At 41.3% G+C, this 13,756-nt stretch overlaps 1 protein-coding gene and 1 long non-coding RNA gene across 5 annotated transcripts in view; one reads left to right on the top strand and one right to left on the bottom strand.

The window, feature by feature from the left end:
- Positions 1-13,756, bottom strand: part of ENTPD1 (ectonucleoside triphosphate diphosphohydrolase 1) — a 112,017-nt gene that overhangs the window by 12,978 nt on the left and 85,283 nt on the right. For all 3 annotated transcript variants that reach the window (XM_069067093.1, XM_069067092.1, XM_069067091.1), the window contains 4 exons: positions 11,363-11,513; positions 8,903-9,062; positions 7,767-8,006; positions 5,071-5,331 (listed from right to left, as the gene is read on the bottom strand). In XM_069067093.1, the coding sequence (XP_068923194.1) occupies positions 5,071-5,331; positions 7,767-8,006; positions 8,903-9,062; positions 11,363-11,451 (750 nt within the window). In that variant the 5' untranslated portion in view covers positions 11,452-11,513. The remainder of the gene's footprint in view (positions 1-5,070; positions 5,332-7,766; positions 8,007-8,902; positions 9,063-11,362; positions 11,514-13,756) is intronic.
- LOC138145498 (uncharacterized) overlaps positions 3,125-13,756 on the top strand; it is a 28,040-nt gene continuing 17,408 nt past the window's right edge. Inside the window, exons 1-2 of one of the 2 annotated variants that reach the window (XR_011164238.1) lie at positions 3,125-3,274; positions 12,068-12,238. This is a non-coding gene — a long non-coding RNA (uncharacterized lncRNA). The remainder of the gene's footprint in view (positions 3,275-12,067; positions 12,239-13,756) is intronic. The other variant, XR_011164237.1, reaches the window with a different exon arrangement.

The following is a 13,756-nucleotide window of genomic DNA, read 5'->3' as shown; positions in this document are numbered from 1 at the left end:
AGAGAGAGAGAGAGAGAGAGAGAGAGAGAGAGAGAGAGAGATTAACATAGTCTAACATGTCTAGCAAAGAAAATTCACATGCCTAGGAGGCTCAGACACAATGAATGCCCAATCCAAAATTTGAGAAGATCAAAGGGCATCAAGTCTTATTTGTTGTCTTCCTCAAAAAAGCAGTGCCCCCACTAGGGCAAAAAAAAATGAAGGCTTAGTGAATAGGATTATAAAACCTCCTATTGGCAAGAAATCCCAGACTTTATTTAGTGAAAAAAAAGCTACAGGCCTGCAAAGTAATACAGACCCCCAAAATTTAAGATGTGAAATACGATGAAGAGACCCTTTCTTTGTAAGCCATATGTGGTAATTACCATGAGTATAACGTACATATGACATTTTAAAATTGTCAGGGAAAAAAAGGAAAAGAAAAAATAAAAATTGTCTGGGGTCTTAAGTGGGATCAGAAGTGAGTCAGCAATCAGAACCTGGGGGACAGTTTCTACTGAATGAACATTTGATTCAATTTGCTTCAACAAATATTGATCTCCTAGTATGTGGAAGGCACTCTGTTCATATCTTGTCATGTAATGGCTAGCAAAGAAAGAGTCCCCATTCTCAAACGGCTTGCATTTGGTTGGAGGATGTTATACAAGTAAATGCAAAGTAATTTCAACAGAGAGGGAAAATGAAAATAACTGGGGAGTTATTTTCATGTAGGATGCAAAGAACAGAATGAGAAAAGATCTCCTGCAGAAGGTGGTTCCTAAACTGTACTTTGAAGGAAACCAGTGGTGCCTACTGTGTGCAGAACTCTGTGTTAGGCCCTGGATCACAGGAACAAAGTTTAGCTAAAGACAGAGTTCCTTGCTAGTAGTGAAATAAGCTAAGAAAATACTTTCCATTCAGGCGTAGAAGTATATAGCACTAGCAAAAGGGACTGGGACAAGTGTATGATGTTTAATTGGACCCTGATAGCTATCTGGTCCAGTCATAGTAGATATTGAGTAAAAAAAAAATCATAGGTGGGACTGGGTCTTAAGTGTAGCTACAAATGTTTTCCTGCCAATAGTGGAGATGTACTGCATAGGAAGCTGAAGCTAGAGTCAGGAGGACCTGAGTTCAAATCCAGCCCCAGACACTTACTGGGCAAGCCACTTAACTTCTGCCTACCTCCATTTCCTTTCTGTAAAATGGGGATAATAGTAGTACCTAGCTTCCATGGTTGTTGTAAGGTTAAAATGAGATAATATTTGTAAAGTGATTTATAAAAATTAAAGCACTATGTAAATACTAGCTATTCCTATTAGTAGTTTCCTTATACAAGGTAAGATGAAGAATAAGACACCCACATAAGGAATGAGTTGCCTTCTTTAATTGAAAACTATGAATTAAGTTTATCTCCAATTAGACCACTGAACCCTGGAGAACTTGAAATCTTTTAAAAGAAGCTATACAGGCAATTCTGGGAGCTCTGGGGGTATGGAATTTCCCTGGGATAAAGTACACTTTGGGAAATTTCAGAACAAAATAGAAATAATTAAACCAATGTTCATATTGAAAGATTACAAAGGAATATTTCCAATACATGCATAATTCCATTTAATATTTCAGAGGAGAAATAATACTAAAGCTCACGTTCTCATTAAACACCTATTCAAATTGCTCAAAGTAAAATTTAGGAAACAGTGTCCTAGTAGTAAATGAGGATGTCCCCCCCCGCCACAAAGGCATTCATAACCCCAACATGATTTTTAATAATTAATTGGAAACTTGGAGGTTATAACCTGCTATGAAAATATGTTGAAATAATGTGTAATGACAAATAAAAACAGAAGACTGGAGGTCTTCATGGAGTCTAGAGGAGAATAAAAAGGAAGAGTTGGAGAATAATATAACATTATTATCTTCATTCTATAGATTCTACCCAGTAAGATTAGTTGACTTTCCCCGGGTCACTAATCAGTGTCAGAGACAGACTGGAAGTCAAGTTTCTGCTGACTTTATGACCAACACTTTCCACTGATCCATAAACACCTTTCTATCCAAGCTATCATATTTGTGATTCCTTACTGACCAAGAAACATTCTTGGTTAAACCCACATAGATTTCCCTGCTGACAAGAGGATAAACTTGACTGCTGACATGACTATCTGTCCACTGGGCATATTTCTCTCTGTGACTTAACAAATTTGTGTTCTGGTACTAACCAGGCTTGTGTAATGAGTTTAGGTAATAGAAACCAGTCTTCTCAGAGCCTGATCATTCTTGAATAAATCTCACAGCCTGATCATTTTTGGATAAATTGGTTGCCAGGTTTCCATAGTTCAAAGAACAAACAGAATGTGAGAGTCATCCCAACCTGCCTAAAAAGAATCATTTGGTGGTACTAGAAACATTCCAGTTCAAAACAAGTCACTGAAATCTGAAATTATCAAACTACAGATCCAGAATAATACTCCTTGAGATAGGGTAGATGCATTTATTCATCTATATAAATCCCACTCACACATTTTTGGGGGATGGGGTGGCTTCCCCCCCAACACTCCCTCTTTGCTTTCTTTTTCTCCTCCTCTCCCACCCTAGTTCTCTGGAAATACCTTCTAGTTTGTTACTCTATTCTGAAACTATGTCTAAATCCAGAATCCTAGAAACTGGATGAGATGCTCAATTTCTTTTTCCCTAGTCTAGGAGCCCACATACCTTTGGGTATATTCTTTAGAAATCTGCCTCGTTTGGTTACCATGGTGGTTTTCCCAATTTCTTTAGGGGGCATTGCTCATCATTTTAATAAATCTTATTAAGAAGTCTTTGAATTTGATTTTTGATTTATTCCTCCTCACAATGTTCTGGTCAATCCTTTCCTAGTTGTGCTGTTGATACAGTATTCACAGATGTCATTAAAAATAATTTTAAAATTATCTCATTATCTCATCCCTGCAGATGCTCAATCACTTATTCCCTCCCTTCTTGAGATGTTTCTAATTTGTCTACAAAATGGGATTCAGTCCAGTAGCCCAAGAGAACAATTTAATCAAAATGACAGGAACAGTGACAGCCTTTGAGACTCTATCTACATCTGGAAAATGAGGTCATAAGTCCCAGACACAACTGTGGCAAAAAAAAAAAAATCTAGGATGTAAAATCACATGTGGATTAAGAAACTTCAGGCTGGTGGGGCCTGGAATAACTTGAATGTAGTTGGACTTTGGAGCTCCTAATGATTATGCTGATGCTGGTGCTGAAATGCTAGGGAAAGACAGTGGGATAGAAGGAGAGCAAGGTAAGAGAATGGAACTTAGATTGCTGATACTGGGATGGTGGGTGGGGAGGGGAGAGTTGTGAAGAAATTATAGCTATTTTGAGAAACTTTTGGTATGGGGGAGAAGGAAAATGCTTTTAGAGCTAGGGTGGTTTAATGGGCTTTATGCTCAGAGAAAAGAAATTCTGATTCAAAGAAATAGGCTGAATCATTAGGAACTGCTGAGATGGTGTTGAGATGACTAGGGGATGAGAAGTTTCACCCTGGGCCTGAGCACAAACCTGGGGTCTGGTGTTTATGGTGACCTTAGAAGCTGAGACAAATGACTCTAACGTTGAACCTGAGGGGAGAAATCAAGCACAAGAAATAGGAAATACCTCTGGAATCCTGATCCATGTAAACCCGTCAAGTCAAGTAATGTGAAACTAACCTTGTACTTTTTTTATTTGTTATACAAACTACACCCCAAGATTCTATCAGAGGATGGTAAAATAGTGCATGCTTAACCAGTTGATTGGATGATTTTTTGCTCAAAAAGGCCACTATGGAAACACAGGGGAAAATTGTGCAACCTTGGAAGGGAAACCCTAAAGGTGGTGATAATTGAAGTGATGGAGAAACCAGTGAGGAAATCTACTGTTTCTAGGCTACACTTTTTATTGCAATATTCCATTTGAAGGCTGACCAGACATGTTTTCTTTTTCCTCCTCCTTTAGGGTCATATAACAGAGCCAGGACCCCCCCTTACCCAGCAAAAATGATGGCCTACCATCACATCATAATCCTAAGGAAAAAAATAGGTGGCATGAGAGAATGATGCCAATCCTCCCTTCTCATTCTTTCTTTTATTGATGCCATAAATTTTCATTTCCTCTCCCAAGGCAAGTAACTTCTTCCCTTCCTGTCCCTTTCATGCGTCATCTTCCTCCATTAGAATGCAAAGTCCCAGAAGGCAATGATTGTCTTTTTGCTTGTATTTATATCTTTACTGTTTAGCACAGAACACATAACAAGCACTTAAAAAATGCTGGTTTACCACATTCTTGGTAATCAGTTTCCTGGATAAGTAGGAAGGGGTATGAACTCAAGGGGTGTTGCTTTCTTGCTGCCTTAAGGCTATCCCATCAAAACTACTGCAGCAGCCAGGTCTGGCTTCCTATCACTGCCACTAAGAATGATCAGCAAATAGGAGGTCACCAAACTTGAATGCCAAACAATTGCTTATCCTCAAAAAGGGAAAGATTGCTACCTTTTAATCTAAAAGGCTATGAATCCATGAAATGTAGAGCTCCTAATTATGTCTCACACAATTAGGAAAATCACTCTTTTTTTTTTAAAGCAATCGGGGTTAAGTAACTTGCTCAAGGTTACATGGCCAGTTATTTCTGGGTGTGGTGCTGAGTATCTGAGCCTGGATTTGATCCAGGTCATCCCGACACTGGAGCCGGTGCTCTTCCTCGCTGAGCCACCTGGCTGCCCCTAAGCAATTGGGGTTAAGTGACTTGCTCAAGGTTACACAGCCAGGTGTTTCTGGGTGGGTGCTAAGTGTCTGAGCCCGGGATTCTATCTCCAGGTCATTCCAACACTGGAGTCAGTGCTCTTACTCGCTGTGCTACCTGGCCGCCCCAGGAAAATCACTCTTAACCCAGACCATGACCAATATCTCCTGCCCAGTGTTGAACTGAAAGCAAGTCTTGGAACTTTCAAAGTCAGTGATCACCAGGTATCTCACCTCAGGAAAAGCATTCAGTCATGGCATTCATTTCCGCATACTTAAGAACTAAGATCTGAAATGCCAAATCATTTCCTCTACTTACCCCAAAATCTCCTTGTAAGAATGGCAGGAAAACTCCATTGAAAGAACACCTTGAGTAAGGACAATAGGTGGTGTTAAAGATTTTCTGAACACTCTTCAGGCATTCCGAGTAGTTTCCAGTACCCTGTATTTGAAGTCTCCAAAATGGAAATGATTTGTCATCCTTTGTGATACAGGGTGTGTTGAAGAATTCACTTATGTTCACATCCTTTTCATAGCCAGGGTGGAAGCACGGATCCCTTAGGAGTCCATTCTTTGCATCCTACATGAGAAAATACGGAAATCCATGACCTGCAAGGCCACAGTAAGGGAAGGAGCCACAACATGGTCTCATAACATACACATTAGGTTTATTTTTTGTAGCATCAGGACTTAGGGCTGTTATTAATGCCCTTCTAGCTCCTTACACCCTAAGCAGAATTGGCATAGTATATTCATTTGTTGATATAATGCATCCACTTACCCATTCAAACATATTAAGCACTTAGTAGGTACTTAATATACACATAGTAGTGCTTCTGAGATTAAAGATAAGATGGAGTTTCTGCCTTGAAGGACCTTATAGTCTAGTAGGGGAGATATGCACACACATAACTAGAATACAAAAATGGAACATAAGTATACAAGAATGCCGTCCTGTTATAGCTTTGTTTTTTGTTTTTGTTTTCTGTGGCAACAAGTAAACGGAAGGATGAAAGCACAGCCTAGTAGACAGAAAGCTATTCAAAATGTCAGGAAGACCTATTCAAGGACCACAAGCTGGTTGTTTGGTTCCAGGCAACATTCAAGCTCGTAGAGCCCTAGGCGGGAGGACTAGTTGCTGATCTGCTTTGGTAGAGGGAGTTTCCACACTGGGAATTCTCCACACCAGTGAAATCACAGATCTAGACCAACACCAGAAACTAGAACCATCTAGTGGGCATTCATCAATTGGGAATAACTGAACAAATTATACTGTATGACTATAATAGAATATTATTATGCTCTAATAAATAATGACCATGAAAAATTCTTAGTAGATAGAGCACTGGACCTGGAATCAGGAAGACCTGAATTCAAATCCTGCCTTACCATTTACTAGCAGTGTGACCCTGGGCAAGTCACTTAACTTCTGTTTGCTAGGAGGCACCTAGACAGAGTCAGGAAGACCTGAGTTTAAATATGGCCCCAGACACTTACAAGCTGTGTGACTCTGGGCACGTCACTTAACCCTGTTTACATCAGTGTCCCTGGTAAAGTGACTTCTCCAGGGACACACAGCTTCTAAGTGTTTGAGACCAGATTTGAATTTAGGAAAAGCAGTCTTCCTGACTCTAGGGCCAGTGCACTCTCCACTGTACCACCTAGCTGCCGCTTTACTATCTATGTTACCTCCATGCCTTCGTTCCTTTATCTGTAGGATTTCATAGATTTTAAAGTCCCTTCCAACGCTAAAATGATGACGCTATGATGCTCAGGTTTGGGGGAGCCTGAGTTCAACTGGTGGAAGTACACACAGCTATAAAAGTAAAAGTGAAGACCCGGGGTCCAGAGTAATGGGGCGGGAGGGGGTGTGCAACTTTTCTTTGTAGTGAAAAGAAAAGAGATGATTGGGAGCCAGCCGATCAGATCTGGTTTGTCGTACTTTTAAATACAGAAAGTGTTTGGACAAGGAATTTAAAATTTTGGACGTAGTATACTCAAACTGTGGCTTTTACTAAAACATTTCTCATTAATAGGCTTTTTATAACAATCTTCCTTTTGCTGTATTTATGAAATGAAGATTAAAAACTCCTAACTAAAAGAGATGACAAAAACTCATACCAACTCTTCCTTCTTCTTAATGGCTGTGTGATCCATAGCAGGCAAAGGCCACAATTACCTTCCTCAGAGGATGTCACCTCTTGCCAAGCTATTTTCATTAACAGTCATAGAGCAGTAAGAAGCAGTCTCCCAGGGAATGGTTTGAAAATTAGTTTCCTGGATTTGGGTTTGAAAATTATGACTGGAGATATTTTGTGAGAGGTAGGCCACAAGATTTGAAGTGGATGGGCCTCAGTTGGAATCCTGGCCTGGCCTTTTACTTTCTTTGTGCCCATAAGCATGAACTGTTATTGTTGTTCAGTCATGTTCTACTCTTTGTGACACCATGGACCATGTTGTCCACGGGAATTTTTTGGCAAAAATAATAGAGTGGTTTACCATGTCCTTCTCTGGTACATTTTACAGATGAGGAATCTGAGGTAAAGAGAGTCAAGTGACTTTCCCAGGCTCTGTATACAGTTAATTATCTGAGGCCAGATCTGAACTCAGATCTTCCTGACCCTAGGCCCAGTGTTCTATCCATTGCCTCCTACTTCACATTGCTGGGCCTTAATTTCCTCATCTGTAAAATGAGGGGGAATAGAGTGAATAGTTCCCATGGTCCCTTTCTAGCTCTCAGTCTTTGATCTACTAAAGAAATGTTTTGGATGCGGGACGGGTAAGAGGAAGAGATACTGGGAATAAACAACTGTCAGAATTAGGGTCCACCAAATTTTGTCAGATAACCTGCCAAAAATCGTGTCTTTTGGGAAAGGCAGGGGTTGGGGAGGGGGGAGAAGAGGGTTACTGCTGAGCCCAACCTCAGTCATGATAATGTGTGAGGCAGAGAAAACAGGATGTGAGGTCATGCTTGCAGATGTGGGGGAGGCAGGATCTGGAATCAGTTAGACTTGCCTGAATGTTGCTGACCAGTTTTAGCCGGAGAGCTTGATCCTTCCCATAACACAGGAAGCTGTGTGTGTACACATTGTAGCTCTTGCCATAGAGACGGAAGTGTAGGGAGTTGTTTTGGGACTCAATCTGCTCGTTGAGGGGCACGAAAGTTATTTGCGTCGAGGCTCCTCCAAGGTCCAAGGCCCCAGAGGTTTCCTGGGGACCTTCACTTCTGGGCAGAATTCCGAGCCAGCTGACAGTCTAAAAGAGACAAAGCTTATTATGCTACTATAGGTAGGAATGGATCACTCTGCACCTATCATATGCCCTGGGTCACACCCCTTCCTAGACTCAGGTACAGTAAGAAAAGGAGCAGGTGTCCAGGGGCAAGGCTAGGCATGGTCTTGGAAGAGGAATGAAATCCACACCAAAATCAACAGCCAGAAAAGAGGGATTCCCAGTAAACATTTGGGACATGATCCCAGAGATTTTCCATGCCACAGGGCTGTCCCATTAGGTCAGTGCTTCAGGGATCTGTAGTTTCATCAGTGAGGGTTCTCCCTCTGCCGAAACACACTAGAAGTCCTCTGTGCCTCAGTAGGGGGTCTTAGAGAGCTGTTATGGCCCCAAACTTCATCCTTCTTTGGCCCGCCTGCTGATAAACCTTGAACTTGGCTAGGCTGGTCCTCAGATGACAGTCCTTTGCAAGGGAAGCTGATTCTCAGACAAGAGGCCTTTGCCAGGCCCTTCCATGAAGCCTTTGTCATTTGCTAGCATCTTCTACCAACTTCACCTTTGAGCACCCTAATTCTTCGCTACACCATCATGAGGCATCAAAAGAGGACTTTGGTAAAGGCTAACATGTGATACTAACCACTCAAAGAGTAATTTCCTCATAAGGGTCAGATATCTCTAGTTTTCTGAGAAAGATTTCACCCTGAAATCTCAGACCCATATTTACATATCAATCAACAAGCATTGATTTAGTATTTACTGTGTTCAGGGCATTAAGCTGGGGTCAAGGAAGCCAGTATAATCACACATTCTTAGCAGTGGAACTGGAACTACTTGTGACACTGGCCGATATACTTCCCTGGACACAAACTGTGCTGGTGTCCAGGCAGCCACTCCCACACATCCTAGAGGATCGGTATTACCTGGTTGAATTTGCCTAACAAGTAGTTAATGGTAATCCAGCCATAGGCACCTTCTTCCTGGCCAGTGATGATCCTGGCCCCTTGGAAATCAAAAGGGTAAGAAGTGAGGCTCTGTTTCACAGCTGCCAGGACTCTGTTGGACAGGGTGCTGCTCTCCATCCTGGACCCCAACACAAAGAACAGTTCTGTTAACTACTAATCCTGGGATCCCAAACTCCCTCATCCACCCTACCATGGGTATTACCACCAGGAAATGAGATCCCTAGACCTGAGAGGAGCTAAAGATTAACCAGGGACTCCTACTCTCAGACAATCTCAGTCTGCCTTGGAAACGAGTAGTGGCAGTTCAAGTGGCACCTCTTTCAAAAGGCCCTTCTAGATTGCCCCTCTTGGCAGTTAGTTAGGCAGTCAACAAGCATCTATTAAGCCCTTAATACTAAATAATGTATCTTGACCCCAACATTCACCATGTCATTTTGGTTCTCTTTGCCAACCAATCAATACTAAGTGCTTGTTAGTGCCCATCCCCGTTCACTTTGTATTTGTTTTGTATTGACTTGTCCATTAACACACATCCCCCACCCCCAAACTGTCCTGATCTATATCTTGCCACTGGGTCCAGATGGCTCCAGAGGAGGCAGTGAGGCTGGTAACTTTGCAACAGTCCTGCCTCACTTAAATCCCATTCACTTATAAGACATCATCTTCCTGATGACATTGGTCTAACAAAGGACAAATAACAACAATCTTGTAGAATATAAGCTTCTTGAGGGCAGGGCTCATCTCATTTTTTTAAATTGTATTCCCAGCACCTAGCATAGTGCCTGGTACATAATAGGTGCTTAATAAATGTATTTTCAATTGACTAAGGTGACTACCAGGATGGTGAAGAACCTCGAATTCATGCCATATCAGGAATGGTCAAAACTGGAGATGCCTACCTTGGAGAGAACATTGAGGGGGTAGATGATACCTGATTTCTGGAATCTGAAAGGCTGTCCCATGGAAGAAGGATCAGTATTGTACTTTATCCTTGAGGACAGACTTAGGAGCAAGGGGTGGAAATTTCAGAGAATTGAATTTCAGCTTGCCAAAAAGAAAACCTTTTAACAATGAGAGCTGTCCAAAAGAAGAAAAGGGGGATCTGGTTTGGGAGCCTCTCATCAAAGACCAGATAACCACTTGTTGGCAGAATTACAAGTAGCAATTTTGTCACTTGGGGCAATCACTGCCTGGGAAAAGCAGCACCAGCTGGGTCAAGGGACACAAAATATACCTGCAGAACAACTTTGTGATTCATAATGTGACAAGATCACAAGAAGCAATTAAGTCAGATTTAGTTGAGAGGGAGGGAAAATTAGCTATCATATAATCAACAATCACCTGAGTCAGGTGGTGGGGACACAAACACAAAAGTGAGACAGTCTCTGCTCTCAAAGAACTTCCATTCTACAGGAAGATTACAGCATGTTCACAGGTATAATAAATATAGGATTTTTGCAAAATAAATACAAAGTGATTTTTTTGAGGGGGGGATGTAATTTAAAAAGGCTTTTTTTTTTTTGGCTTTTTGGAGGGCAATTGAGGTTAAGTGACTTGCCCAAGGTCACACTGCTATTGGTTTTTTGTGTGTTAAGTGTCTGAGGACGCATTTGAACTCAGGTCCTCCTGACTCCAGGGCCAGTGCTCTATCCACTGCGCCACCTAACCACCCCTAAAAAGGCTTCTTGAAGCTAAGCCTTGAAGGGAGCTGGGGGTCCTAAGAGGCTGAAATGACAGGAAGAAGCTTTCCTGGTATGGGGGACAGCCTATGTGCTAAGGCATATGGGAAAGAGAAGAAATGTCATGTGTTGGGAATAGTCACATAGACTAGTTTGGCTGGATTATAGGGTGATGAGGAGGAATAAGGTATACTCAGCCTGCAAAGGGAGGCTGGAGCTAGATTGCAAAGGGCCTGAAATGCCAAACAGATGTTTGTATTTTATCTTGGAGGCAAAGGAGAACCAAATGTCCTCTTCCCTACTTCTCAATTGGCATGTGAGCTCACACTCCCTTCACCTCTTTCTAAAGAAGCATAAAATTCACATTTTTGCAGCCTCAAAATTCCTCACCCTGGTGCAATATCTTGGTGGCCCTAGGCTAGTTATGTTTCTGTTCAATGGGGATATTATACAGGAGATTATCAATTGAGGAGAGGTTGGGCTAGATGGTCCCTAAGCTCCCTTTGCACTCTGAGGTCCAGTGAGTCTATTCAAGAAATCTTTTTTTTTTTTTTAAAGCAATTAGGGTTAAGTAACTTGCTCAAGGTTACACAGCCAGTTCTTTTGTGTGGGTGCCTAGTATCGGAGGCCGGAATAGTCAATAAATCTTGATTGAAATCCTCATTCCCACGCTTGGACTTTTGCAAGATGGGCACTTAAAAAGCCAAATCCTATCGTGGATTCCTAGATTCTGCTATACCTGAGCAGCCTCATCCCAGCCGTGGCTCCAAGATAAACAGGAGTCTGTTGGTGCTGCTCCTTGGGAATCACTTGTTGAGCTCGGTCCATGCATTGGTTTAGGTATAAGCCTACTTCATCCACGTTCTGGGCATATCCTGAGATGCCAGGCCCTGGAGATATTGAGTACACCATAAACAAAGGATTCTAACATGGCTGGTTAAGTTCCAAAGGTTCACAGTTTGCACTGTGAGACACCGTGGGCTAAAGCTGGGGTTGTACTCCTTGGGTTTGCATTCCATACCTTCCCCCAGACCTCCCAGAGTTTGTTTTTCTTTGCAAACCTTTGGTTCCCTATGTCCATTCTTCAAAGTTAGAACTAGAACCCAGATTTTCAGACTAACTCCTCTGATACTTTTACTACACTACAGCGCCTCTGCAGAAACATTTGTTCTCTAGCTTTGGATCAGATTGTACTCTTCTTAACCCCTCCCCCCACTCCTTTGCAGAGGTGGAACTTCAAAGTTTTGGATATTTTCAAATTGTTTTCGATGTTTTGACTGGTTTTGCTGATCATTTTATCTAGTCTTCCTCTTTTTCTTTATTTCTTTAAAAATATTTTTCGTTAAAAAGAGTGACTCTGTGGAAGGGGCAAAGGGAGAGGCACAGGGAAAAATGTACACAACAGGCACTAATAACATTTTATTTTTTAAAAAACCCAATGTAGAGGACTAGCACATGGATTGATGGCCTCAACGTGTGGCATCCCACATGTGCTATAAATCCTAGAAGGAAGTGGCCCTTGAGCTGAATCTTGAAGGAAACTGAAGGTTCCAAAGAGGCATGAATGAGGAGAAACATTCCAGGCATGGGAGACAGCCTGGGCCAAGGCATACAGGTGGGAGATGGAATGCTCATAAATATGAAAAATGTTATTCTAGTCCATGCTTATAAATATAAATGTAGGTGGGCTTGAGACATCTTGCCTTAGCCCTAGCATGTGGGGCCTTAGGATATTGGCCCAAATACTTCGGGAAGCATGGAGAGCCAAGACTGGAGAAAAGGGCAAACTTCAGGTAATGAGAGCTACAGTAATCAATCAATCAATAAACGTTTATTAAATGCCTACTCTGTGGCAGGTACTATGAAGTGAAAGGAATTATGTGACCCCAACCCCTCATTTAACAGAAGAAGAAACTGAAGCCCAAGAAATGAAACTTGTTCAGCACCATGTACAAGTTAACTACAGAAACAGAACTAGAACCCAGATCTTTAGGCTTTCATTATAGTGCCTTTTTCCTACACCAGGCTACAGAAGCTCATCACTGCCTTAAATATCTAGAAATCAGCCTATAAAAACTTAGCCTCCAAATTGGCAAGAACTCAACCAATCAACATACCCCAAGAAAGTGTTCAGTCAGGTTTTCTTTTTGTTTAATTTTTTAAAAGAAATTTACTATTAACAGCCATCAGCAAAAAAATTAATATGTATATTATAAAGAAACAAAATCTTATATTAGAGCCCTTAGCATTTTAAAAAAGCAGAAGCAAATGAATTAATAGGCAACAACCAAAAAATACATTGGCTCTTTGTCCTTTCCAAGCCTGTATGAAATTCTGCCATCTTTGATTTTGTTTTCCTTTACACAAATATAAATGTAGATATGTATATCTATATGTATACATGTATATGTATATGGGTATACATATCCAGTCTCAAAATAAATAAATGCATATGTACATGTAGATAGTACATGTATGCATATATAAGTATACATGTATTTTTTTTTTTTGCCTTTTGGAGGGCAATTGGGGTTAAGTAACTTGCCCAAGTTTACATGGCTAGTTTTTGTGTGTGTGTGTTAAGTGTCTGAGGCCAGAACCAAACTCGGGTCCTCCTGACTCCAGGGCCGGTGCTTTATTCACTGCGCCGCCTAGCCACCCCCCCACCCCCGCCCCAGTATACATGTATTTTTAATTTTGAGACTAGATTGCCCTATTTTTCTCAGGGTGGAAGAAAAACAGTTATCCATAGGCTCCATCCCAGTTTTGACTGATACAGAATCTTTAACTTGTTCCACATCTCCAACCTGGGTTGGTTAGCTCCTCTTTAGGAAGCCTAGTTTCCCTCCACTCCAGTAGGAATCACCATATTCATGGTCTTAGTGCAGAAACACAATCTGCTTAAGCTCTTCTGAAGCTTAGAACTCCTTAACTCAAGAGACCCACCAGTCTCAGCCCTCCCAGTAATTAACAGTATGTGCAACCACACCATCCATATATGTACTTACTTACAAAGCTTATATGGGGTATGTGTACATATATACATATACAGATAGATGGAAGATAGATAGATAAATAGATAGATGGATAGATAGATAGATAGATAGATAGATAGATAGATAGATAGATAGAT

This window comes from Petaurus breviceps, unplaced genomic scaffold, assembly GCF_028583685.1.
Source record: "Petaurus breviceps papuanus isolate PSGF00001 unplaced genomic scaffold, PetGlider_PUasm1.0 90740, whole genome shotgun sequence".
Taxonomy (NCBI): Eukaryota; Metazoa; Chordata; class Mammalia; order Diprotodontia; family Petauridae; genus Petaurus; species Petaurus breviceps.
This window is presented reverse-complemented; position numbering and strand designations above follow the sequence as displayed.